Source organism: Bos taurus, chromosome 4 (assembly GCF_002263795.3).
Source record: "Bos taurus isolate L1 Dominette 01449 registration number 42190680 breed Hereford chromosome 4, ARS-UCD2.0, whole genome shotgun sequence".
NCBI classification, from domain to species: domain Eukaryota; kingdom Metazoa; phylum Chordata; class Mammalia; order Artiodactyla; family Bovidae; genus Bos; species Bos taurus.
Genome location: NC_037331.1, coordinates 119,120,096 through 119,145,230, shown reverse-complemented (window position 1 = coordinate 119,145,230; position 25,135 = coordinate 119,120,096). Strand labels below are relative to the sequence as shown.

Genomic DNA, 25,135 nt, shown 5'->3' with positions numbered 1-25,135 from the left:
TTGGCGTTCTTCTGGGGGGAGATCACAGCTTTGGGCGCCCTCTGTGTGCGTGTGGGCATGTATGTGTGTTCATGTATGCTGCGTGTGCACACTATGCCTGCACGTATGTTGTGTGTGTCACACGGTCACGCATGCTGTGTATATGCACGTGTGCATGCTTTGCACACGTGTGTGCGTGTGGTCCGTGTGCACGCGTGTTTCACGTGTGTGTGTGCACGTACGTGTGTGACACGTGTGTCATGTCAGGCATGCCTGGGCTCCCGTGTGAGGCGCGGGGCGCTCTGACACTGGGCGTCAGGAATGGACAGGGCCCCGTGGAAGGAGGGGCTGGAGGGTGGTGAGGAGGGGCACGCAGGTAACAGCCTGAGCGTTGGGTTTACGTCCTCCACAGGTTTTCCTGGCACAAGCGCACATCTCAGGGGTTTCCCTGTCACTCGGCAATTCCTGTTCCTTGTTTTGGGGTCTGTTTTGCTAGACAAAGTATGTTTGTCTGTGAAATAAATGTTGGGGCTCAATGAAGTTGAAGTACTTGGTTTTCCAGGAGCAAAGGTGACTGAGGTCGCCCCCTCTGCCCTTTGGGGAGCTAAACCCACGCCCTCTCCTTCCCTAACGTGGGGTCAGGGCCATCCGTGCCCTCGGGCAGCGGCGAGTCTTCGCTCCTCTCAAGCCCCCTGCGGTGCTGGGCGTTGTGCCGAGTCCTCCCTGGCAGGCGGGTGGGGTGTGAACCCCTGCGGTGGCGTGTTTGGAGCTGGCCCAGCCCTCTCTGAGCTGTTTTCTCGGTGTCTGCCTCCTTTCGAAGCACCTTCAGCACTGGCCCGGGGAGGTCCCAGATCCTAGCCTTGGACCTGCCAGCCGCTGTGGGCAGGAGCAGGGTCAGCAGGCAAGCTGTGCTGTGCTGACCGGGCCGGCGCCATGTGCGGGGGGCAGCCCACCCGGGGGGCAGTCTCAGGACATCCTGGTCTGTGCAGGCTTCTTTGTAGAAGCAACACATGTGCCTGGAATCATGGGACCCGCCAGGGAGTCGGGTGGGCGCTGTTTGCGGCTCTTCCCTCCCTCCTTTCCAAGAGTCCTGTGAAGGGACAGCCTAACAACTGACCAGCTAGCTAGCTCACTGGTGACCGGTGACCGATCCCCTCTGGTTACTGGCTCAGCCTGGGCGCCTGTGTATGCCCAGGTTCAGGTGACTAGACGTGACACGGCCTGACCGAGGAGGTCAGTTAATGGGAGCAAAGATGGTGAGTTTACGTTAAACTCTCCCGGCATTAGCGCCGACGCGTATCTGAAGGGCTTGGAATAAGGGGTAGGACACTTCTGCACAGTTCACATGGTGCGGGGGAGCCGTGCCCTCACCTCCTCTCTGGTTCTTGGGTCGTGAGGGGGAGGTGAGGGACCCCGGGTCAAATGGACCCCTCCACAGCGAGCCTCAGTTGCAGGAAGAAAGGCAGGCCTCCCTGAGTGGGCGGGGTCCATCCGGCAGCGGGTGTGTCTGTCTCCTCTCTGGGCAGCATGGTGGGAGGGCAGGGTTGGGGCAGGCAGAGGCCCACCTTGGGTCTGCACATCACATCACCCACCTTGTTTACGGAGCTTGTGCTGTTTCCCGGCCAACACTTCTCTGGATCAACTGCCCAGCATCCCTCTATTTCCACACTCAGCTGTGACCACGCACTGATCCCTCCTGTCCTCTGTAGCCTGCCCAGGGCCCATGGCTGGGGCTGGGCGCGGGGCTTGTGGCCCTCGAGATGGTTGGGGAACGCGAGCGTTGTTCACTGCCTTAACCAGAGGGGAGGTGCGGGGGCGGGGGGCAGCTCTGCTCTGCGGGCACCAGGAACTGCGTGCAAGTAACCGAGGAGCAACAAACGCCAGTCCACCCGCGCAGAGCTGTTTGTTCCCACCGCCTGGCCCACCCAGAGGCGTGGGGGCGGGGGGTCATTGGTGCCAGGGAGCCAGCTCGGCCCCTGCCCCGGCCCAGACTCTGCGGTGGACGTGGCCGTGAGGCGGATGTGCTGGAGCTGGCGAGCTGTGGAGTCCAGGCTGCAGACCCCACCCTCCACCCGCCCCAGGGGCTAAGGTGCTGGGGTTGCCATGGCAACGGAGATCCTGGTGACAGGATCTTGGACTCAGGCCTCCTCTCATGTGGAGCGCGGGTGTCCTGCGAGGTGCCCGGGAGCCCAGACCTTGGAGTCGTGGCCCTGGCGTGGCTGTGACCCTCGGGGCCCCTGCCCCGGACCAGCGTCCGCAGCTCACACCATCCTCGGGACCCACACGCTCACCGTGCTCACTGAACATATTCCGCCTCCTTCCTCTCTGAGTGGAGCCCCAGATGGCGCGGAAGCTGCGCACAGTCTGGGGGCCAGAGGTCCAAGGTCAGGGCGCCCCGCTTTGTCGCTGACGCGGACGCACGTTTTGTCTTGCAGACGGCGCCTTCCCTCCGTCCTGATAAGCCGGCAGGGGGCGTGGTCCTCTTCTGCTAAGGGCTCTGGTCCCACCAGGTGGCATCCCCCAGGGCCCTCATTCCCGCCCCCAGGCCCCGCCCCCCGGGGACGCCCCACGGGGCTAGGCTTTAGCACGTGGATTTGGGGGACGCAAGCCCGCAGCCCACGACACCTCCTGTTTCTCTTCATCGCTCACCCCAAGGAAGCTGCCTCCAGGTCACAGGAGCCCCCCACCACACTGGGCCTCCACACACGGTCATCCGCAGAGCCCAGTCACACTCTAGTCTCCGCACGCTGGTGCCTAACCCCTTCCCGTAGGCGCAGACTTTAACTTCTGTGGCCATCTGTATTGTGCTCCATGTACCAGTGCGCGAGCCCTGGGTTCGAACCCTGGGTTGGGAAGTTCCCCTGGAGAAGGGAACGGCTACCCACTCCAGTATTCTTGCCTGGAGAATTCCATGGATTGTGTGATCCGTGGGGTCGCAAAGAGTTGGACACGACTGAGCAACTTTCACTCACTCTCTCACTCCATGTACCAGAGGCAGGAGGAAGTGTGTCTTGCTGCTGCTGCTGCTGCTAAGTCGCTTCAGTCGTGTCCGACTCTGTGCGACCCCATAGACGGCAGCCCATCAGCCTCCCCCGTCCCTGGGATTCTCCAGGCAAGAACACTGGAGTGGGTTGCCATTTCCTTCTCCAATGCATGAAAGTGAAAAGTGAAAGGGAAGTCGCTCAGTCGTGTCCGACTCTTCACGACCCCATGGACTGCAGCCCACCAGGCTCCTCCGTCCGTGGGATTTTCCAGGCAAGAGTACTGGAGTGTGGTGCCATTGCCTTCTCCGAAAGTGTGTCTTAAACAAGTCTAATAAATAAAGCCGCTATCTGTGCCCGAGCCTCACCCACATTGTCCGCTTGTGCGGTGTCCTGACCCGGCACCATCTGTGCACCACGGAGGCAGCGTCTTGCACACTTAGGGCTCGGGGAGGTGGCGCCCCAACCTCTGCGTCCCTGCCTCTGTCGCTGAGCCTCGACGTGGCCGAGGTTGTGTTTCCCAGGCGGGCTCTCTGGGGGCGTCGGGTGGGGGCACTGCTCAGGGGGTGCTCGCGGTGCCGAGCGGGTGGTAACGGGGACCCTGTCAGGACCGCGAGTCCTGCGCCCGCCCCTCCTGTGCGGCCTCCGGGTCCTGCCCACAGCCGGGTGGCTCCATCGAGGTCTCAGGAGAACTGGCGCTGCCGCTGTGCCCTCGGTGTACCCGCCAAGCAGGTCAGTGTGGGGCTCCTTCAGGGGGAGCCGTTCTGTGTTGAGGGACCTGCTGGATCAGGCTTCTCGGATGAGGCTTCTCTGCTGGGGCTCAGGCTGGGGCTCTGACCCCCCGAGGAGGACGTCACCAGCACCCCTCGGGCCACACGCCCAACCCGTGACCGAGCGCAGCCTGGAATCTTGCGCCTGCTGGGAGCTGCCTGTGGGTGCCCGAGATGCGGGGGCTGGGGCCTCAGCCGCTTTGAAGAGGTCAGACTCCCCCACATGGGTACCCTCCACCTGCCGTTGCCATGGGTACCTCAGTTACAAGGCGGCCACATGCCGGTGTGAATGAAACACATTTGGTCTGATATCTCACTTATGGCAAATGTGAGATGGTCCTTTTACACCTGAGGGAGCTGGTCACCAGAAGGGTGATGTCCCTGCCTGGAGCCTACAGCCTGAGGCGTGGGCCTCCCCCTGCTCCTCCCCCTCTCCCTCCTGGTCTCACCCCTCCTCCTCCTCCTCTTGGTCTCACTCCTCCCTCCCCTACCCCATCCTCTCACTCCTCCCGCCCCTCCCCCTGCCGCCCCTCCCCCTCCTCCTGCTCCTCCCCCCTCCTCCCCTCCTGATCTCACTCCTCCTCCCTCCCCTCCACCTCCTAATCTCACTCCTCCCCCCCCCACCTTCTGGTCTCACTCCTCCCCACCCCCTCCCCCCTCCTGGTCTCACTCCTCCCCCCTCCCCTCCCCCTCCTGATCTCACTCCTCCCCGCCCCCTCCCCCTCCTGGTCTCACTTCTCCCCTGCACACAGAACCGTCCTGCTCAGAATACTGTTACGGCTCTGTGCTGCATGCAGAGACTGCCAGCTGTCCTGGTGTGGCGTCCAGGCCTGTGTGGCCTCACACCAACCCCCCAGCCCCTTCTCTGCCCCGGCTGGAGTTACATCCTTGCCGACGGCATCCCGCCCTGGCCGCGCTCTTGCATTTCTGCTCAGCCCCTCTCCGTCCCTCAGAATTCTACGTATCCTTCCAACGTGGCTCGAATACCGCTTTTCTCTGTGCAGTTTCTCCCAGTTCCCCATCCCAGTGAGTCTCTCCTCTCTATTTTCCACAGATGTTTGCTGATAACTTTATTATACAGTCATGACAGTTCAGCTTGGATCCTAGCTGACTGTAAGGGCTCGGGTCAGGCGTCTGGCTGGCCTCTGGAGTGCCTGTCTGCGGTGGAGCAGAGCAGGCCACGTATGTTGTGCGAGTGAAGCCGCGCAGCGTGTGGCTGTTTTGGCTTTTTTCACTCGGCACGATGTTGTGGCTGGTCTGTGGTTCCTCCCTTTTGCTCACTGGGTTGTTGTTATTGCTGAGAACTAACTAATCCACAGGATGGACAGACCTGCTTGGTTCCCCCTCACTCGTTGGGCAGCATCTGAGCTATTTCCGGTTTGTTGTTCAGTCGCTCAGTAGTGTCCAGCTCTTTGCGACCCCGTGGACCGCAGCATGCCTAGCTCCCCTGTCCATCGCCAGCTCCCGGAGCTCGCTTTCAGTCGCTCAGTAGTGTCCAGCTCTCTGCGACCCCGTGGACGGCAGCATGCCTAGCTCCCTGTCCATCGCCAGCTCCCGGAGCTCGCTTTCAGTCACTCAGTAGTGTCCAGCTCTCTGCAACCCCGTGGACCGCAGCATGCCTAGCTCCCCTGTCCATCGCCAGCTCCCGGAGCTCGCTTTCAGTCGCTCAGTAGTGTCCAGCTCTCTGCGACCCCGTGGACCACAGCATGCCTAGCTCCCCCGTCCATCGCCAGCTCCCGGAGCTCACACTCATGTCCGTTGTCAATGATGCCCTCCAGCCACCTCACCCTCTGTCTCCCCCTCTCCTCCCACCTTCAGTCTTTCCCAGCATCAGGTTCTTTTCCAACAAGTTGGCTCTTCACATCAGGTGACCTAAGTATTGGAGTTTCAGCTTCACCATCAGTCATTCTTTCCAATGAATATTCAGGACTGATTTCCTTTAGGATGGACTGGTTGGATCTCCTTGCTGTCCAAGGGACTCTCAAGAGTCTTCTCCAGCACCACAGCTTGAAAGCATCAATTCTTCTAGGAGTTTTTGGTAGATTCATTGGAATTTTCCATGTGGAAAATTATGTTATCTGGAAATAGGCACAGTTTTGTTTCTTTTTCATGTGTGTGCCTTGTATTTCCTTGACTTGCCCCATTGCCCTGCTGAGAACCTTTAGCTCTGCTGTGATCAGTGCTGAGAGAGGACGTCCTCGCCTCGTTCCTGATCCGAGTGGGAAGGGGTCTAGTTTCTCACCATTAGGTACAATGGCAGCTGAGGGCCTGAGTGGATGGATGTTCAGTATCAAGTGGATGAATATTCATCATAAAAAGGTGCTGAAGTAACTGATTTACTTCGTATTAAACCAGTCTTGCACCCCTTTAATAAACTCCATGCTGTGTAATGGAGTTGCATGTTAATATTGCTGGATCTTGCATGTTAATCTTATCTTATGGATCTTTATATCAATATTCACGAAGGATGTTAGTCTGCAGGTTTCTTTTTTTGTGTGATACAGTGTTTGTCTGCTTTTGGTTCAGGTTAATATTAGCTATTGCTGCTGCTGCTGCTAAGTCACTTTAGTCGTGTCCGACTCTGTGCAACCCCATAGACAGCAGCACACCAGGCTCCCCCGTCCCTGGGATTCTCCAGGCAAGAACACTGGAGTGGGTTGCCATTTCCTTCTCCAATGCATGAAAGTGAAAAGTGAAAGGGAAGTCGCTCAGTCGTGTCCAACTCCTAGTGACCCCATGGACTACAGCCCACCAGGTTCCTCCATCCATGGGATTTGCCAGGCAAGAGGACTGGAGTGGGGTGCCATCACCTTCTCCTAATATTAGCTACATAAAGTTAAATGGAAACTTTTTCCTCCTTTTCTATTTTCCAGAAGGGATTCTGTAGAATTCATACTGATTCTTCCTTAGATGTTTGGTAGAATTATCCAGGGAAATCATCTGGGTTAGGAGATTTCTTTTGGGAAGGTCTTAAATTAAGAATTCAATTTTTCTAGTAATTATAGGGCTATCAAATGATCTGCTTCATACTGGGTGAGTTGTGGTGGTTTGTGTTTCCAAGGGATGGGTCCGTTTGATCTCAGTTGCTGTGTGTGTGTGTGGGGGGGTCCGTTTGATCTCAGTTGCTCTGTGTGTGGGGGGGGGCTTGTCTGTTGCCTTGGAGGTCAGCAGGGTCTGTACTGCTGTCCCTGTTTCACTGCTGATGTTCATCGTGACTGCTCTCCCTTTTTCGTTGTCAGTCTTGCTAGAGGTTTGCCAATTTCACTGATCTTTTCAGGGAAGCAGCTTTTGTTTTCACTGACTTCTCTATTTTTATATTGCAGTTTTATTGATACCTTCTCTTTCCTTCTTTGGGTTTATTTTGCTCTCCTTTTTCTAGCTTCTTCATGTGGGGATTTATATGATTGATTTGAGTCTTTTTAATCTAGGTATTTAGTGCTTAAACTTTCCCTCAGTGCAGCTTCAAGCACAGATTTTGGTATGCTGTGTTTCCGTGTTCACTCAGTTCAGTGTATTTTCCCCTCGGATTCTTTTTGACCTGTGGCTTAGTTAGAAGTGTTGTTTAAGTTGCAAGTGTTTGGAGACTTTTCTTGTTATGTTTATGTTTTTGATTTCCAGTTTGACTCCATTGTGACTGGAGAACATACTCTGAATGATTCTGGTTCTTTTCGTCTTGCTGAGTTTTATTTGTGTTCCAGGACATGGTCCGCCTTAGTTGGATGAAGACGCACATGTTTAGGAGGGTAATTGAGATGATGAGAGTTTCTGCTTCTCCTATTTGCAGCTCTGGTGTTCGGTGTGTATACACTTAGAATCGATGTATCTTCTTGGCAAATGTACCCTTTCATCATTATATTATGTCTGGGTCCCTGGTAAGTTTGTTTGTTTTGAAGACTAATTCATGTGCTATTACAATAACTGCTGCTATTTTTCTTTGATTAATGATATATGTTTTTTTATCCTTTTACTTCCACTCAAATATTGGAGTGAGTTTCTTATAAACAGAATATAGTTGGGTCATGCGTTTTTAATCCACTCAGTGTCTATCTTCATTGGTTTGCTTAACCTATTTATTTATATTTAATGTAATTATTGATTTATTAAGACTTAAAGTCCTATTTTTTGTTTTCTATGTGTTCTCTTTTATCTGTATTCTTTTCCTACATTACTTCAGGCTAACAGTCTTTACAAATCCATTTTAATGTATCTGTAGATCTGCCTCTTGTTAACCTTTTTAGTGGCTGGTACAGATAGTACATTATATATACAAAAGTCTCACCGTTTACTGGTGTCATAATTTTACCATTTTGAGTGGGGTATAGAACCCTTACCTCCCTTTATGATTCGTTCCCTTGTTTTTTATAATTATTTTAAATATTTCCTCTGCATATACTGAGGAGCGCATCATAGTGTTGCTTCAACTGTCCAACATACCTTAGGAAGCTCAGAAGAGGGACGCTCATCACAGTTCCTCGTGTCTTTCCTTTCCATGCTTTTCCCCCTGGATGTTCCAAGGTTCCTTCTGCCATCACCTTATTCAGGGAAGTTCCTTCAGCAGTACTTTTGGGGCAGGTCTGCTGGTAAAGTCGGCTCTCATTTTCACTTATCTGAGAATGTCTTCTTTGCCCCGTCATTCCTGAACCGCACTTTTGCCAGGCATCTGGATTGGCCGTCTGTCAGGATTCTGGACTGACAGCTTCTTCTTTTAGCTCTTGAAAAATGTCATGTGATTTGACGTGGCCTGCCTGGTTTCGGGGTGAGCCTGGTGGGCTGCCGTCTATGGGGTCACACAGAGTTGGACACGACTGAAGCAACTTAGCAGCAGCAGCAGCAGCAGCAGCAGCAGCCTGGTTTCTAATGAGAAATCCTCTGTCATTTGAATTATGTTCCCCTTGTAGCTAAGGCATCATTTCTCTGACTATGTTCAATATTTTTTTCTTTGCATTCAGGTCTCAGAAGTTTAATTATCAGTGTCTTGGAGGCGACTGGGGCTCATCCTGCCTGGGGTGCTCAGCTTCTGGGCTCTTTTGGTTTATGTTGCTGTTCGGTCCCTGAGTCGGGTCCAACTCCCTCCGACCCCATGGACTGCAGCACGCCAGGCTTCCTTGTCCTTCAGTGTCTCCCAGAACTTGCTCAAACTCATGTCCACTGAGTCGGTGATGCCATCCAACCATCTCACCCTCCGTCGTCCCCTTTTCCTTCTGCCTTCAATCTTTCCCAGCATCAGGGCCTTTTCAAATGACTGGCCCTTTCCATCAGGTGGCCAAGATATTGGAGCTTCAAGTTTATCTCTTGCCAAAACTGAGAAATTTTCAGCCATTATTATTCTGTTTTGAGTAGATTTTCAGCCCTGCCTTCTTTCTCCTCTTCTCCTAGGACTCCTATATTAGCTTAGTTCTTTTGTTATAGCCCCACAACCAGAGGCTCTGTCCTTGTTTTTCAGACTGTCTTCTCTCTGTTGCTGGCATTGGGTGGTTTTTATTGTCCTCTCTTCCAGGTCCCTGATTCGTCTCTCTGTCCCCTCCATCCTTCAATGAAGTGCGTCCACTGAGCTGTATATTTTGGTTGTTGTATTCTTAGTTACAACATTTTCACTTGGTCCTTTTTATATTCATTTCTTTACTGAGAATTCCCACTTTTCACTTGTTTTCCAGAGTGTTCGTGATTGTTCCCTGAAGCATTTGTATCGTGGCTGTGTTACATCTTTGTCAGATAAGGCCAACATCTCAGTGTTGGTGTCTGCGGACTGTCTTTTTTTCAGTTTGACTTTTCCTTGGTTTTGGCGAGAGTGGTTTTCTGTGGAAGCCTGAGCGTTTGGGATTATATTATGAGACTCCGCATTTCATTGAAACTTGTGCAGTAGCTGCGTTTTCCTGGCACTGCTCTGCTGAGGTGGGGTGGGGCCTCTGTTGCTGCCGGTGGAGGTGGAAGCCCAGGTGCCCCCCGGAGCTCTGCGGACCCCTGAGGGCCAGCTCCTGTCCTCACTGCTGGGCAGTGGGGTCGGTGGGAGTCTGAGCCCCCGCTTGGTCTCCACTGGGGCCCGCGGAGCTGTGACCCCCCAGTGGGGAGGAAAGACCCCTCCCCGTCAGCTGCTCTGCCGACACTGGCAGGGGCCCTGGCCGCAGGAGGAGGACGCCCAGGCCCCCTGTGGGCCTCTGTGGTGCTTGATGGGAGTGGAGCTGTTCTGTCTGCAGCTGCTCAGTGGCTCCTCTCCTGACCCTCTCATGGGAGCGAGGTGGCTTCACTGGGGCCTGGCCGGCACCCGGGCTGCTGGTGACTCAGCTCTAAGCCTGAGATCACAAGCCAGGGAGGCCCCGGGGGCCCAGCACCTGCTTCTTGGCCCCTGGCCGTCTGCTTTCTGTGCTCTCAGCTGCCCATGTGTGCTTTCCAGGGACCGGCTGTGCTGCAGGGGCGAGCGCGGCCCACGTGTCTCATTGTCTTCCAGACGGGGACGGTCTCTCCCGGGGACGCCCAGCCCCCGGAGCTGCGCCTTCCTCTGACTCTCTACCCAAGCGCCCCGTTTCTGCCCGCGCCAGGACAGCTGAGTGGTCTGGGCTAGGGGTTCAGCGCTCTTCTCTGGCCCATACAGACCCCAAAGTTGGCATGACTCAGGCTGCTGCGCTCTTCAGATAAAAATATTATCAAAGCTCTGTTATTTAAATTTTAACTTCAACTTTTTTCCACCAAAAGTTCTTTCTGTGCTCTTGACTCTTTCTGTTCCTGGTGGACGTCAACGCGGAGACCAGACTTTGGGGAATAAGACCAGGCCTGTTTTCCGGGTCCGAGGTGCTAGATACTACGCTTGTGTTGCAAATGTGCTCTCACTTGTGGGTCTTCGGGGAACGGGCCAGTGACAGCCACACGAGCACGTTCCATGTGGGGTGCTTTCTCGCCGTGCCTGTCGCGTGGAGCATGCTTGCTGACAGTAAGCGTATGTAATCCTGAAGCAAGGGTGGCTGTGCCTCTGGGGCTGGTCTCCCTGCAGCGACCTCCCCCGAGTTGTCAGGGCAGAAGCTGAGCTGCCCACGGCTGCACTTCCTGCAGCTCCCGCTCAGGATAAGGCCATGGGCTTCTGAGACTTAGAAGTGATCCAGCTGTTTGAATCTTGCCGTTCGTAAATTTTAAAAAATGTTAGGTTTGCATTTGAAAATTACTGAAGTGTGTTCATGAAGGCAGCTTATGTGCGAGACGTTCTTCTAATTCTGCCCAGAATAAGTGTTCTCAGCGAGCTGTGGACCTGCTTGCTCCCCGCTCACACACACACGCAAACAAGCACAGCCGTCCTGTTGCGAAGGTTTTTGGTAATGTGTTTTTGTACAGGGCATAAAAATATATCTCTGTAATTACATGATATTTAGTGATTAGATAATTATGGATAATTGCACGGGGTAGTTCTAAGTGCTAAAGTGTTACCATAAGATCTAAAATGTACAAATTGCATAATAATTATTCTTGGGAGTTATTTGGTAATTCTGAGCATAATTATCATGTGATCTGCAGTGCATGTAATTAATGCATAGGCACATGGATTTTGCCTTCATAACTACTTCGCCCTTGTTATAAAGCTCTTTGTCATAACATTTGAGTATTAAATATAACGTAATTGGCTCCCAGATACAGTACATTAAGCCCCATGATAATTGCTTTCATAGTAACAATAACCCTTATTTCATTTCCAACATGTGGCTCTTAAGCAGGTCAGGGTTGTGAGGAGCAAACAGCCAGGACGTGGCAGCCGCGAGCAGGTGGAGCGGTGCGGAGCACTGGCCACTGGCTCACTGTTGGGTGAGGAGCACCTCCTGTGGCCAGGCCTCCCCAGGCAGAAGGGTCGCGTCTTCCCCGTGAACAGAGTCTGTCTGCTGACCGTGGCGCTCACCTCCTGTCCAGCCCGGCCCCGCCCCGCCTGTGTTGTTCATATAGCAAAGCACCCACCACGTTTCTGGTCTAGGCGGAGGGCTGGGGTTTGATAAGGAGAAGAGCTCATAAGAAACCGCAGAGAGGGGCCTTGGCTGATTGGTGAGATTGCGGGAGAGCACCCCAGCAGTGGCTCGGGGACCGCAGCAGGGCCTCCGGCTCAGCCTCCACACTAACACGGTGCCTGCCACTCTCTCCCCAGGTCTCACGTGGCAGGATGACTCCACCCAGCGTGTGATGGCCCGGGAGCTCGCCAGCCTTCCCCAGACCCACCCGCGCCACCCCGAGGCGTCCAGCCCCGCCAGGTAAAGCGGACCTGTTCGTGTCTCTTCCCTGGCCCGTGTCCACCAGCCCTCTCCTTGTTTCATGGAGCGAAGAGCCCCGTCTCTCTGGTGTAGATGCTCCGGAAGTTGGGATGTGGGGAAGGGGAAGATGGGACTCCCCCCACCACAGGGTCGTGGCCCCCGGGGAGGGTGTGAGGGGGACCCTCCCATAAGGGATTGGTCTCAACAACGGACGTGCCCAAGGGTCTATCTCCCTTCCCGGGACCCTTGGAGAGTCTGCGTCTCCAGAGCCTTGGTTAAAAGCAGGAGGGTCAAGAATTCTCATTTCCCAGTAAGAATTTATGCTCAGTTTAGTACAAAAAGCAAATTAAGCCATGGAAGCCGCGTTCGGGCCCCCAGCACAGCAGCCTGTGAGAGCCGGATTGTTCCACCTCGTCGTCTCCGCACACGTGCGGAGGGTGTGGAAGCTTTGCCCACTTGTGCAGGAGGACACCGGCCTGGGGAGGGGAGGGGCGGCCCATGGACAGCGTGCGGGAGCTGGCTGCCGTCCCCAAGCTGACGGGCGGCTGCTCCTCAAGGTCAGACAGCAGGGAAGGGACCGCCCCTTCGGCTTAGCGGGGAAGCCCACCGTCTGCCCACAGCCTCGGGTAGAGAAATCCCAGTGCAGAAGCATCGGCCTCCTCCTTCCTGCTCAGTCCGTCCAGCAGAGGGGCAGCCAGGCCGCCGGGTCCCACAGAGTCAACGCGCCAGACGTGAGAGCACGTGCACCGGCAGCCCTCCCCGGCCAGGCTGTGCGCGTCTTGAGGGGAGGTGGGAGCTCTGCCTTGTCATCCTCACTGGTCTGTTGAGCTTCATCAATGAGAACCTGCCTCGGGAGTCTGTTCTGCAAAAATAACACTCAAAAAGCAGTCAGGCTGTCCATTTTCATCTGGGCGGGTTCACACTCTTCGCGCTGGTCTTTGAGCGACACGTGGGCGCTTCACACAGCCCACGGCGCCTTCCTGCTGGCGCCGAGACTCCTGAGCGGGCTGCACTGTCCCAGGCAACCTCGGACGCCACGGAGGAGGCCACGGCGCAGGGGGTCGGGAGCTCCAGGAGGCAGAGCAGAACAGCTGCCCGGCTGGACAGGTGCCGAGCGCGGGGAAGGCCAGGTCGCCTCACAGAAAGAGAGTTTCCAGAGAGAACGCCCGAGAAGTCAGACGAGGGCCACATCCAGGTAGCCACGTTCTTACCACTGGTGATGCTGTCGTTTAAAACAGTTGCCCGTTTGCTGTGAAAAATAACGTGGCTTTTTAGATTACAAGTGAGATTAAAAGTTTAAAAATACACATGTGAAGAGGTTGGAGTTTTCTATATGAACTTCCTGTGCACAATCTGTGTCTGTATAGAAGTGTTTCTGTATGTTCCTGGGCTGTTTCTCTCCATATGGAGTCTTCTGTGTGAGGCTGGTAGCTCTTCATGTGCCCCGTTCTGGAGAAGCAGATTTGTGGTCTGTTCCGCCCGTGAACGAGGTGTGGTCGCCAGTGGAACTGGGCTCATAGCCTCCTGGGCTGGACGGATCATGTCTTTCTCGAGGGTGTTGAACCCGAATAAACCAACCGTCTGGCTCTAAAGGCAGAGCCTTGTGCCGGGGGTGGCACTCTGGGATGCTCCCCAGTAGCCGCCCCACCATACTCCACCCCAGGAGACGTTGGCCTCCAGCAGGCAACCAGCAGGCGTTGGCCTCAGGCTCGGCGGGTTGGGGTAGACTCACCCCCAGCTGGCAGGCAGGGCTGGCAGCACAGCCACCTTTCTGCCAAGGCCACAGCCACTCGGACCCCCACTCTGCCTCTTCAAGCCCTCCCTCCCTAGACCCAGCCATTCTCCGCCGTGAGCTTGTGGTTCTCCTGGTCCTGCGGTGTCTCTGCAAGCGGCTCCCTTACTGGAGATGCTGCGCGTCCCGTCGGGCATCTGCTGGTGACTCAGCAGCCAGCACGGGAATCCTGGCCGCCCAGGCTATCCCTCGGTGTTTGTCAGGAAACATACACGCGGAATGATGCACGTGGATATGCATGGAATAATGTTCCTTCTTTTCGAAAATCTCCTGCTAAATTTTCTTCAGTGTTGAATTGTCTGCTGCCCAGTATATATTTTAAACGATCTTTCTGTGTGGTTAAATCCCGTACCACTCCCACTATCTTCTCAGATCATTGGTGAAATATGCTCACAGGTCTCACTGTGTGAATTTGGAGCCTTCACATTTCTGCAGAGCACTCTCATCCTTTCCACAGGGATTCCCAGTTGTGTTGACTTCGTGTGATCACAGTGCTGTGTTATCACTTAAAACTTGCTCATTGCACGCGTGGTTATTACACTTTGCCATCCACGTCTATCTTTACCCTTTAACACAGTTTATAAAAAGAGTTATCTCCTGGATTTTCCTCTTTCTACTATCATTAGACGTATTTACTGTTTTGTTTTTTTTTAATGAAGCTCTTGAGCTGAAAGTTTTGTCCTTATCTTTTCATCACTTGCGGCTGTGCGTTCGCCTGCGAGCGTGGTTCTGGCGTCGTCCTGCGATGTCGACAGGCCCGTTTGCCTGTGTTCTCGATTATCTGCCACTGTAGCTGTGCACCCTGTGGGAGCAGTAAGTGCAGGCTCGCATTTCGTCCTACTCATGTCTTCTTTAGACTTTAAATTACTGTCTACTTTTACTGCATTTTCATCAGAGAATGTGACATGTTCAGCTTTTTCTTTTTAGAAATTTGGGATTTCTTTGTGGCCTAGTTTATACCACATGTTTATTAATTTTCAGTGGATACTTAAAAACCTTGTATCCACTATTAAAGAGCACTTTTTTATAGATGGTTAGACATAAAATTTATAACTATGTATAAATTACTCAGAGTCAAATTCTTTATTTATATTTTGATTTATTGAAATGTCTCAAACAAAAGCCTTATTTCCATTTGTATTTTGCTTCACACGCGTGGGGGTCTGGCACCCAGCCCAGCTCCCGGCATCTCCTCCTCACTGTGGGCGTCACACCTGCTGTGGTTAGATGGAGCCTTGCCGTCTTTATTGCTCTTTGTCTTGACCCCACTTTTCTATGATTGGTGTTGCCGTTCCTGTGTCCTCTGGGTTCTGCTGCCTCACTCACCCTCTGAAAGCCTGCCCTTTGGATGCTCTGACTGGCAGGTGGCTTTTACAAACAGTGTCACGTGGCATTTTGGAGCCCCTGGGCATCTCCGTGAGACCCCTGACTCCTCTGCCCTTCTTCCCCCCTGACCGTGACTCTGCTTCCACCACCTCTGGCGTTTGTAGCCGAGCCTCTCACTTTACACTCAGTCTGCGGCCGTCGTCCCTAGGCTCTCCAGGGAGGTTTTGAAGTGACAGGTCTGAGCCCCACCTCCATCCCGGCCCGGCCCTGGCAGCTGGCATGGACCGTGCCCGGGGGGCGTCCAGCCCAGAGCTGTTGACTAAAGAAGGAAGGAGCAGGTGAAAGACCTCGTGGCACTTGGTGACTACAGGAGTCATCGCAGTGACCAGAATCCTGCCGGCCCTTCATTCCTCAGAGGACGTGACTGAGCTGTGAGCCCTGCTTCCGTGAAAAATAAAATGGTTAGAAATAACCATTTCCAAAAGTAAATGATGGTTAGATGGGTTAGGCTTGTGGACAAAGGGAGTGAGAGCCAGGCTGTGGCGTGCTCTTTGCAACGATTCTACTTATAATTCGGAGTCTTTCCTGTAGCAAACTGGGGGACACCGTAAAGCAGCTTGTGTTATTGGAGCCTGAAGGTCAGTGCAGGGGGTGGGAAAGTGACCAGTGGAAACGACACGCTTGGTCTTCCGAGGTAGAGAATGGACGCTTACAAAGCTTTGATCTGCTTCAAGAGAATGACAGGGCAGAAGTCAGGCTGCAAGCTAATTCCTGCGACGTCTCAGCGTGGTGACGGCTGTGCCCGTCGCTGTTACGTGTTAGAGTGTCGCAAACAGTCCTCCAGCACAGACCCCCGGGAAGATGAATAAGACCATTTAAAGGCACATTTATGAGGCGGTTCTATTTGCATTGATCAGCAATTAGTGAGAGAAATAGACAAAGGACCAGAAACGTAAACTGACGTCAGTTAAATCACGCTGACAACACGGAGCATGAAATCTCATCCATTAAAAGTGGTCAGGTAAGCGATAGCCATGATTTGAGACGCAAAGAACCGTGTGGCTCCTGATCGTTTACATCCTATTAAGTCTGAGCCAATGTAACTTGAAAAGGCTTCAGAAATAATAACAGGACAGTTTTGTTAATTGTGATAATTAAGCTCAAATGTGGAGATTTTCTGTAGGTCCTAGTTCGTATGAAATACACATGGGTATCGAGCCCCTCACATCAGTGGCCTGTTCTTAAGAACCAGACTTTCCCTGTGAAAACAGTGGCCAGGAGCCTGTTCTCCGTGACCCCAAGTGGGAAGTCACACCCATCTGCACCCCGTGCACTGCTAGAGTGTCAGTCGCTCAGTCTGTGTGTGACTCTTGCGAGCCTATGGACTATAGCCCACCAGGCCCCTCTGTCCATGGGACTTCCAAGGCAAGAAGACTGCAGTGGGGAGCCATCCCTTTCTCCAGGGGATCTTCCCGACCCAGGGATGGAACCCAGGTCTCCTGCACTTCAGGCAGATTCTGTATCATCTCAGACACCAGGGAACATTCCTTGACTGTGTCTAAACCACAGTAAAGACCCACATGTAGGTAACAGATGTTTGTTACCATGTGTAGGTAACAGTCACACTTGGAGTAAAGTACTTAAAACATTGTTCCCTGGTCACTGCAAGTGGATATGGTTGTTAGTAACACAGCCTTACCCAACACCTGCAAAACACACAGACACACACACATGGCTACATACATGTACACACTTATGAACACAGACACACACGCAGATACACACACACAGAGTTACACAGGTACACACACTTAGATACACATTTGGGAACACAGATACACACACACAGACACACACACAGACACATAGACACAAAGGCACACACACTTAGGTACACATTTGGGAACACAGATACACACACACACACAGACACACACACACACAGACACATAGACACACAGGCACACACACTTAGATACATACACACACTTAGGAACACAGACACACAGATACACACACACCTAGACACCCACACGAGACGCGCTCATAGAAGCAGCTCGGCTCTGCCCGCGGCTTCCAGGCACAACCAGAGCTGGCGTCGTCGTGAGACCCAGCAACGTGCCAGGCCTCGCCCTCTCACCTGGATGACGGCCAGATCCCTCCTCTTCAGGTTGCTGTCTGAGAAGACACCAGGCCGGGGGGCAGGGGGCTGGGCCCTTGAGCCCAGCGAGATCCTGCCCGGGTGCCCAGGAAGCTCCCCTCGGTCGGGCCTGAGCTGTGCAGGCTCTGGTCCCGGGGAGTTCGGAGAAGGGGCGGTGGTGATGACAGGCTCCAGAGCCCTGACCCTCGGGGCTCCGGGGCTGGCGCGGGTCTCCCACAGGAGACCCAGGCAGCGGGCAGTCTCTTCTGCACACAGGCTGCAGGCCGCCTTCTGGCTGCAGAGCGAGGCCAGCCCTGCTCTCAGCTCCGGGCGCACAGAGGCAGCCCGTTCTCTGTCCCTCGCCGTGTCCACGGCCTTCCCGCATGACGGCCGCCCACCGCGCCTGGCTGGGAGCGCCGCAGGCCCATTTCTGCCCACCCTTTCCTGCAGGTATCACGACTTTTACCGTACTTGATGCATTTGTAAGTAAACATGAAAATCCAGCTGTTCCTGAAAACCCACGTCTCTGCAAACACAAACACCAGGGGAAGGACGGGAGAAATGAGGCAGTCAGCAGACAGGCACTCACCCTCGGCCCGGGCTGGGAGTGCTGCCTCTGCTGGGGGCCGGGCTAGCCTCCTCCAATCTCTGGGGCACTTCCGGCAGTTAATGCGAAACAAACACAGGTGAAACCCAGCGTTTAGTTGTGTGAGCGGCAAGCGCACGTGGCAGCTGCGAGGACGCCGGGGCCTCCGGCCGCAGTCTGTGGCTCTCGGTTGCCGCCCGGCTGCCGAGCTCCCGCAGAGCACACTGTGAGCCGTGTGCGGCTCCCTCGGAGCCTGCCCACTCCTGTGCCCACAGACGGCGTCTGCAGTTGTCCGAGTCCAACGGGGGCTGAGTACTGTGTTTTACATGATTTTAAAATGCATTGTCATTAAAGAAAAAGGAAACAGGACATTTTTTTTCCCAAGTTCATGACCTGCATCACTGCCATTCACCGCAGGCAACCACTGGTTGTCCTGAACTCACCCCCAGTGACAGCAGAGTCTGGTCACAGGGCTGCCCTTCCTGGTGCTGGAGAGGCGCCCTCTGCGAGGTCAGCGGTGGGGACACAGGTTCTGCGCTAACTCGGCGTCACCTGAGCCTACCACCTGTTTCCAAGCTCATTTGTTCAGCGGACACCGTTGCCAGTGCTGACTGTGGCCGAGGCCCCATGCAGGTTCTCAGGAGAGCAAAGAGCAAGAAAACCCACGAGAACAAGGTCCCTTCCTCCAGGCAGCTTCCCAGGATTGCTGCCTGCCTTTTGTGGTCACACTGGGGCGCCAGGAGGGCCCGGGGTCATCTCCCCGTCAGCTGACTAGCAAGCCAATGCCCTGCGGACCCCTGTGTTCCCCTCTTCCGGGAGGTGGGTGAGCACGACCTTCTCACCCTCTGTGCCTGCTCCTTGGCACCCGGCGGGGAGTGGAGGGGAGGCCGCTGACGGAGACAGGCCCAGAGCAGGGGGTGGCGGGCCCAGCGCTCGCCAGTCTCCCCTCCCTGCCCGGGAAGCCTCTCTGCCGCTGAGGTTCTCCCTGCACTTAGTAAGTCCTGGCCGACTCCCCATTCCGGCTTGTCTCTGCCCCCAGTGGTGGGGCGGCTGTTGAGAAAGTAAGTCAGGGTTCGCTCACCAGGTTCACCTGTGTCCCAGCACCAGGCTTGGGTGCAGACAGGGCACCACCGTGGGCGGTGTGAGCGGCGGGTCGGGCCCTCGCTGCCAGCCCTCGCCGCCTGGCCTGGTGCCTGAGTGCCTGCACAGCCCTGCTGCCCCCCTGCCCGCTGTGGGCCCTGAGGGCAGAGCCAGCACTGTGCCTGAGGACCGCCTGACGCCTCCCTCTCCTTCCCAGGAGCTCGAAGCAGAGCGTCCCAGACGAGCGGAGCCTCAGCCTGGAGGGTGGCGTGCTGGCCGAGGCCCTGCAGCGCTACCTGCCCTACCTGGAGGCCCTGTCCCAGGCAGCCGCCGCCGCCGATGCCCTCCCAGGGCCGGAGCTGGACAGGCCACCTGCCCAGGTGAGCCTCGCAGCCCTTGGGTCGGGGCGGTGACCCTCGCGGCCCTGTTCTCGGGGTGTTTCGTTGTCCAGGCGCACACAGGGGATGTTTCCCGTGCCTGCGGCCCCTCTGGGCTCTCCCCACCATGTCCCGGGCGAGTGGTGGGCGGGGTGGAAGGACGGGGGTCCTCCCCGCCCCCTGGAGGGCCTGTGTGCACCCCTGTCTTCCTGCGCCCCCTGACAGCTGTCCGTGGGCACCGCTCCTTCGGGGCATCCTGTGTGCCAGCTGTCAGGCCCTCGGGTGGGAGTTCCTTCTGCAGCGGGGCCAGTCTGCTCTGGAGACCTCTGGGACTCGAAGCCCATGGAAAAGAACAGTTTACAAATGCATCGAGCAGTCTCGTAACCTTCTGGATGGGAAAGGAGGTGTGCTTTCATGACAGCCGGTTAAAGCGGCACTGCCAGCTGTTCACTTGCCTGGGGGAGCAGGGCCTAGAGGTGGCGTCCGGGGCCCTCACGCATGCCGAGGAGGGGCTCTGGGGGCAGCACCCAGGTCCGCGTGCTCGGGAGGGCGGGGTATGTGACAGCCGCACTCCTGCCGCCTGCAGAACTCGGCCTTGGGTCTGACCCAGAGGCTGCCCGGAAGGCGGATGAACACCCCCAGGTTTGGTCAGGTCACTCCCCAGCCCCACCCCAGCCCTGCCCCAGGCCGCGCGCCGGAACCCCGGGGCGGGTTGGGTTGCTCCGCCAAGCTGTGTCCCTCTGCCACGCTGTGCCCTGGGTGTTGGTGGCAAACACGCCCCTTTCCGCAGCCTGCTCGTAGCTCCTGGAGAAGGGGCGCTGACTCGGTTCCCCAGGTTCTGCAGCCCGAGCGGCCCGCGTCAGCCCGGTTCTCAGCCCGGTTCTCAGACCCCTCCCGGCTTTGGGCTCTGGGGCCCGTGCAGGGCGGCCGTGTGGAGCACGGGGCGGCCGAGCGCAGGCCCCGGAGGGGAATCGCACAAAGAGGGAGGGTCTGCATCCCCACTCCAGCCCTTGGCCCCCTGCTCCAGGGAGCCGCCTGAGCGGGGCAGGGTGGGGGGTTTGAAAGCTCTCCTGTGAGCCTTCTGCAAGCTCCTCAGCGCAGGCCGTATCCCTGCTGACCCGGCTGCACTGACGCTGTTTATTTGGTGGATGTGGCAGCCCACTCCAGCATTCTTGCCTGGAGAATCCCGTGGACAGCGGAGCCTGAAGGGCTGCTGTCCATAGGGTCGCACAGAGCCAGACATGACTGAAGGGATGTAGCACGCATGCGGCGCTGCTGAGGCGAGCACCACACTGTGTATTTTAATGTTAAACTTGGGTTTTCCACCTTGCACTTTCTGTGAAGCAGACACCGAGCTGGGTACCATGGGGCTGCATCGATGCCAGGACCCTGTCCTGGCGGCCGGCAGAGGGCAGCGCAAGAGATGCCCGGGGTTCCGACGCTGCGGCTCCTCCGCTGGTGCTGTGCTGCCTTGGGAGGCCGCTCCCTTTCTCTGTCCTCCCGGGTCCTGCCGTTGGGCAGTGATGGTCTGGACATCAGTGGGAGGATGAAGCTCTCAGCCCAGGGCTCAGTTCATTGTAGTTTCTAGAAGTAGTCATCCCTGTTTTAGAGGCAAAACGAAAACCAGGTCAAGTCTGAAAGCCATCTGCTGGATGCTCAAAGGTGTGCTTGGCTCCATGAGAGACTCACAGGGGCGCGGCCTGCTCACGAAGAAAATCTGATTTGTGCCCCCGCCCGCCCAGCACCCAGGGGCGAGGCCGCTTCCCGGCACACCGCCGGCAGGACGGACTCCGTCTCCTCTCACAGCAGAAAGCCAGCCTCGCTCCTCGCTCTCTCGATGCTGGGGATTTGAGAATGTAAAACAGAAATCGTCTGGGGCTCCCTCCAGTGGCCCGGCGAGTCTTTACCAGCCCGGCCTCGGCTCCGGCCGTGGGCATCCCGACTCCGTCGTGGGGACCCCGGGGCGGGTGCCTGGGCAGCGGGCATGAGCAGTCGGTAACGAGCGACCCGCGTGGAGTGCACGCGGCGAGAAGGCGGGGACGAGGCGCTCGGTCAGCGACAGGCGAGGGAGAAGTCTGAGCGGAAGGCGTTCCGGTGAAGTCTCCCCGTGAAGCAGTTGGACGGGCCTTCCTGATGAGATGTTGGTGGCGCCGAATGAAGCCTTGAGCCCAGGTCCCAGGCGGGCCGGCGGCTGCTCAGCTGGGCGGCGATGGCCGCCCGTGGTGGTCAGTCCTAAGCCCGCCGGCCCATTTCTCATTCAGGTTTGGGCACTCTATGGCGTGAGCTCTGTCTGGCACCAGACTTGGAAACACACGTGGGGCAGCCTTGCCCCCTGGGCCCCGGGTGGCTGTCAGCGCCCAGGAGACTGGGGTTAGGGGTGATGGTGGCCCGGTGGGGAATGGGAGGTGGGGCCTTGGTCCTCTGGGAGGGGCCCTGGCGATGCCCAGGAGTGCGGGCTCAGCTCTGCCCACCTCTCGGGGCCCAGGCTCTGACCCTGGGATGCCCGCAGAGCCTCAGTGCCCACCCCAGCTCAGAGGGCCCAGAGCCGGGCGGGCTGTCTGGCACCTGCCCCATCGAGGGGGAGCCACTGCTCTCTGCTGGCACCAGTCATTCCTCCAAAGGCTGCGCCCTGCTGCCCTGGGCTGCCCACGAGACGACGCCTGTGCCCCAGGCCTCTCTCTGTCTCAGGACACACGGCTGCCGACACACCGCGGTCCTGTCCAGCCGCCTTCAGCAGCTGCCACCTGCCAGCAGGTCTGGCTTCTGTGGTCTTTGAGAGTCCCAGCCGGGAATGAGGCCCTGGGGCCCTGCCGGGGCCGGGCTTTGAGAGTCCCAGCCGAAAATGAGGCCCTGGGGTCCTGCCTGGGCCGGGCTGGGTGTGCTGCTGCTCCTTGCAATCCAGCGAGCCCTTTGCCTCTCAGAAGCGCCCAGTTTGAAGAACGGATTCTGTGCTCGTCTCACCGTGCGGCTGTTTGAGCATGATGGTCACAAGGATGGTTCAGAAAAGGAGCACTCGGCAGCTTAGGGCTCAGGTATTTTTATGCTGTGTTGAGATAGCGGCTTCTCAACATTGGCTTCTGGCTCAGGCGTTTTTATTCTGTGTGAGATAGATGCTTCTCATTATGTTAAAAAAGGTGCAAAAGTCTAGAAATTATCTTCTGTGTCCAGGGTTTAACTGAGGAGAAAGCCCTGGTCATCTCTCCGATGAGCTGACATGGACTCGGGTGTGAGAAGCGTTTGTGCAGACCCAGCCAGGGCTTTGGGCAGCGCTGGCCGATCTCCCCACCCATCAGCTGATGACATGTCTCAGTTGGAAGCGTAAGCTTTCGACACTGGTGATGCAACCAGTTTCCGGTGGATTACTTTAGGAATCACCTTTTCCGTGTATGTCATCAAGCATGTAGCTGTCATGATCGTCAGAGAAGAGCTCTGAATTTATGGTGCCGAACTGTGTTGTTTAGTACTAATGACTGGCTGAACTTGAGCCAGAAGGGCACATGGGGTCAGGGGCTTCCCAGAGGATGGGTGTTGGACAAACACCCAGAAGTCAGCAGTTGAAGATGTTTGGATCATCTCAAAGGGCAGAACGTCAAGAGGCCACCCCAGTCCACTCTGACAATAGGAACAGGCCAGGTGAGCTGCTAAACCATAGCCTTAAAGGAAAAAGCCCACAGAGCTAATACAAAGAGCCCTGAATGAACTAAATTCAGAAAGGGAGGAGATCCTTCTAGGGAAGAAGAGACCACAGAGACTTCCCTGGAGGCAGGAACCATGGTGGGAAGCGGGGGAGAATGCAGCTGAGGTTTTTAAGGAGCCGTTTTCAGTGGAGACTAGTATGAGGGTAGAGCCCAGAGTCAGGCTGCACAGAGCGCCGAGTGCCCGAGACGGGAGCTGGGAGACGTCCTTCCAAGGGGCGCCAAGCTCTGCTGAGCACACCTCACCCCTTGAAAGTTTTGGACGAGGCAACGTGGTGGAGAAAGATTGATGTGTAGAGTGCAGAAAGCCAGGAAAAGAAGTGTCTTGCACATGTCATGTGGGGCTGTGAATCAGAGAGAGCTCCAGGTTCAGAAAGCTGGCGGCTGACTGCAAAGCGCGAGGCAGCGCTCGAGGCTGACTCCAGCTTGGACCTGAGCCTGAGCCTACCCTCAGCATTACTGTGGGCAGGAGTGACCGAATCTGACCGACTCGGCTACAAAGTCCACACCATTTCAGTGACAGATTCCACGGACTCGGACGGAGAGAAGACGGGTTAAATATGATTTGCTTTGGTCTCCATTGCTCATTCATGCAATAATCAAACGTACAATCCCAATTATGTATGACTGATCCAACATGCAATCAAAAGTCGGGAGACCCATGAAGGACAGCAAAATGCCACTCTGGTCGAGAGAGTAAAGAGTGGATAGGAGGAGACCCAGATATGACTCAGGTGCTGGAATTATTAGAAAAGGACATCTTAATAAGTAAGATAAATATGTTAAAGGATTGAGTGGGAAAGGTGAAAAAACATAAATGAACAAATGGGAAATTGCAGCAGAGAGATGGGAACAGTAAAAAAAACCAAATGGAAATGCTAGAAATTAAAGGAAGCTCAGAGGTGAAGGACTCATTTGAGAAGCTTAATGATAGACTAGCCACGTGGAGAGAAGAATCAGTGAATTTCAAGTCAGGTCAGTAGACATGGTCAAAAATAAAAGAAAAAATACAGAAAAAGAGTGTGAAATGGAACAAAGCACCCAGACACGGGGCACAACGCCAAGTACTCTAACCTGCACGGTTGGAATCCTACATGGGAGAGAGGAAGCAGAAGAAATGGTTAAAGAAGTAGTAGTGGCTGGTGTTTTTCCAAAAACTGATAAAGCTAATCAAAACATAGATGCAGGAGACTGGCTGAGCCTCAGGCAGGATAAATACAGAGAAAACAAAATCTAGGCATATCATAAGCAATTGGGGGAAAACCAAAGATAAAGAGAAAATCTTAGCGGTATCCTCAGGTAAACAGATGCCTTACATCCGGGGGCTGTTGATAAGGACGATGTCTCACATCTCGTTAGCAGACCAGACAACAGTGGAACCAACAGAAAGGGCACAAAACCCCGTCGCCTTGGATTCTGCACTGTTCACAACTGTAGGGGAGCGGGAAGCACTCGAGTCTGCAACACTCGTGCCTCGGATGCGCTGAAAGACATTCCTCAGCTTAAAGAAAGTTGACGCAGAGACGCCAGTATCTGCTAAGGGGAAGAAAAGAACCAGAAATAGTAAATTGGCAAGTAGCCAGGAATGAGAAACCCACATAATATTTGTAAATTTCTGGACAAAAACAATTGGATGTTTAAGGCAAAATAATTAACACAGACTGTGAGGTTTTTAGCTTACGTGGAAGGAAAATACATGATGGCCAGAGCACAAACCTCGGAGGAAAACTGCAATTAGGTGGGAAGCACAGGAACTCGGGCCTGGAGCTGTTGTCCAGCTTTCACATGTTAATTTTTTAAGCCAAAGCGAGGTCCCCAAGTTGCCTCCTCCAGACCCAGCTGAGAGCAGTTCTGCATTTTCCAGCAGGCAGCCTGCCGGTGGGGCCACTTCCCTGGGGCCCCGCCTGAAGCCAGGCCTGGGACCAGATCCCAGCTGGGCCCCTCCTCCCAGGAGAGCTTGTCTCCTAATCCAGGAAATGAGGCTAGTGGTGTCTCTAAGGTCCGTCTAGTCAAGGCTATGGTTTTTCCTGTGGTCGTGTGTGGATGTGAGAGTTGGACTGTGAAGAAGGCTGAGCGCCAAAAAATTGATGCTTTTGAACTGTGGTGTTGGAGAAGACTCTTAAGAGTCCCTTGGACTGCAAGGAGATCCAACCAGTCCATTCTGAAGGAGATCAGTCCTGGGTGTTCTTT

The 25,135-nt window shown here is 55.3% G+C and overlaps 1 protein-coding gene across 5 annotated transcripts in view; it reads left to right on the top strand.

The window, feature by feature from the left end:
- PTPRN2 (protein tyrosine phosphatase receptor type N2) overlaps nt 1-25,135 on the top strand; it is a 598,037-nt gene that overhangs the window by 184,853 nt on the left and 388,049 nt on the right. For all 5 annotated transcript variants that reach the window (XM_010804706.4, XM_059886010.1, XM_059886012.1 and 2 more), the window contains 2 exons: nt 11,847-11,949; nt 19,091-19,253. In XM_010804706.4, the coding sequence (XP_010803008.1) occupies nt 11,847-11,949; nt 19,091-19,253 (266 nt within the window). The remainder of the gene's footprint in view (nt 1-11,846; nt 11,950-19,090; nt 19,254-25,135) is intronic.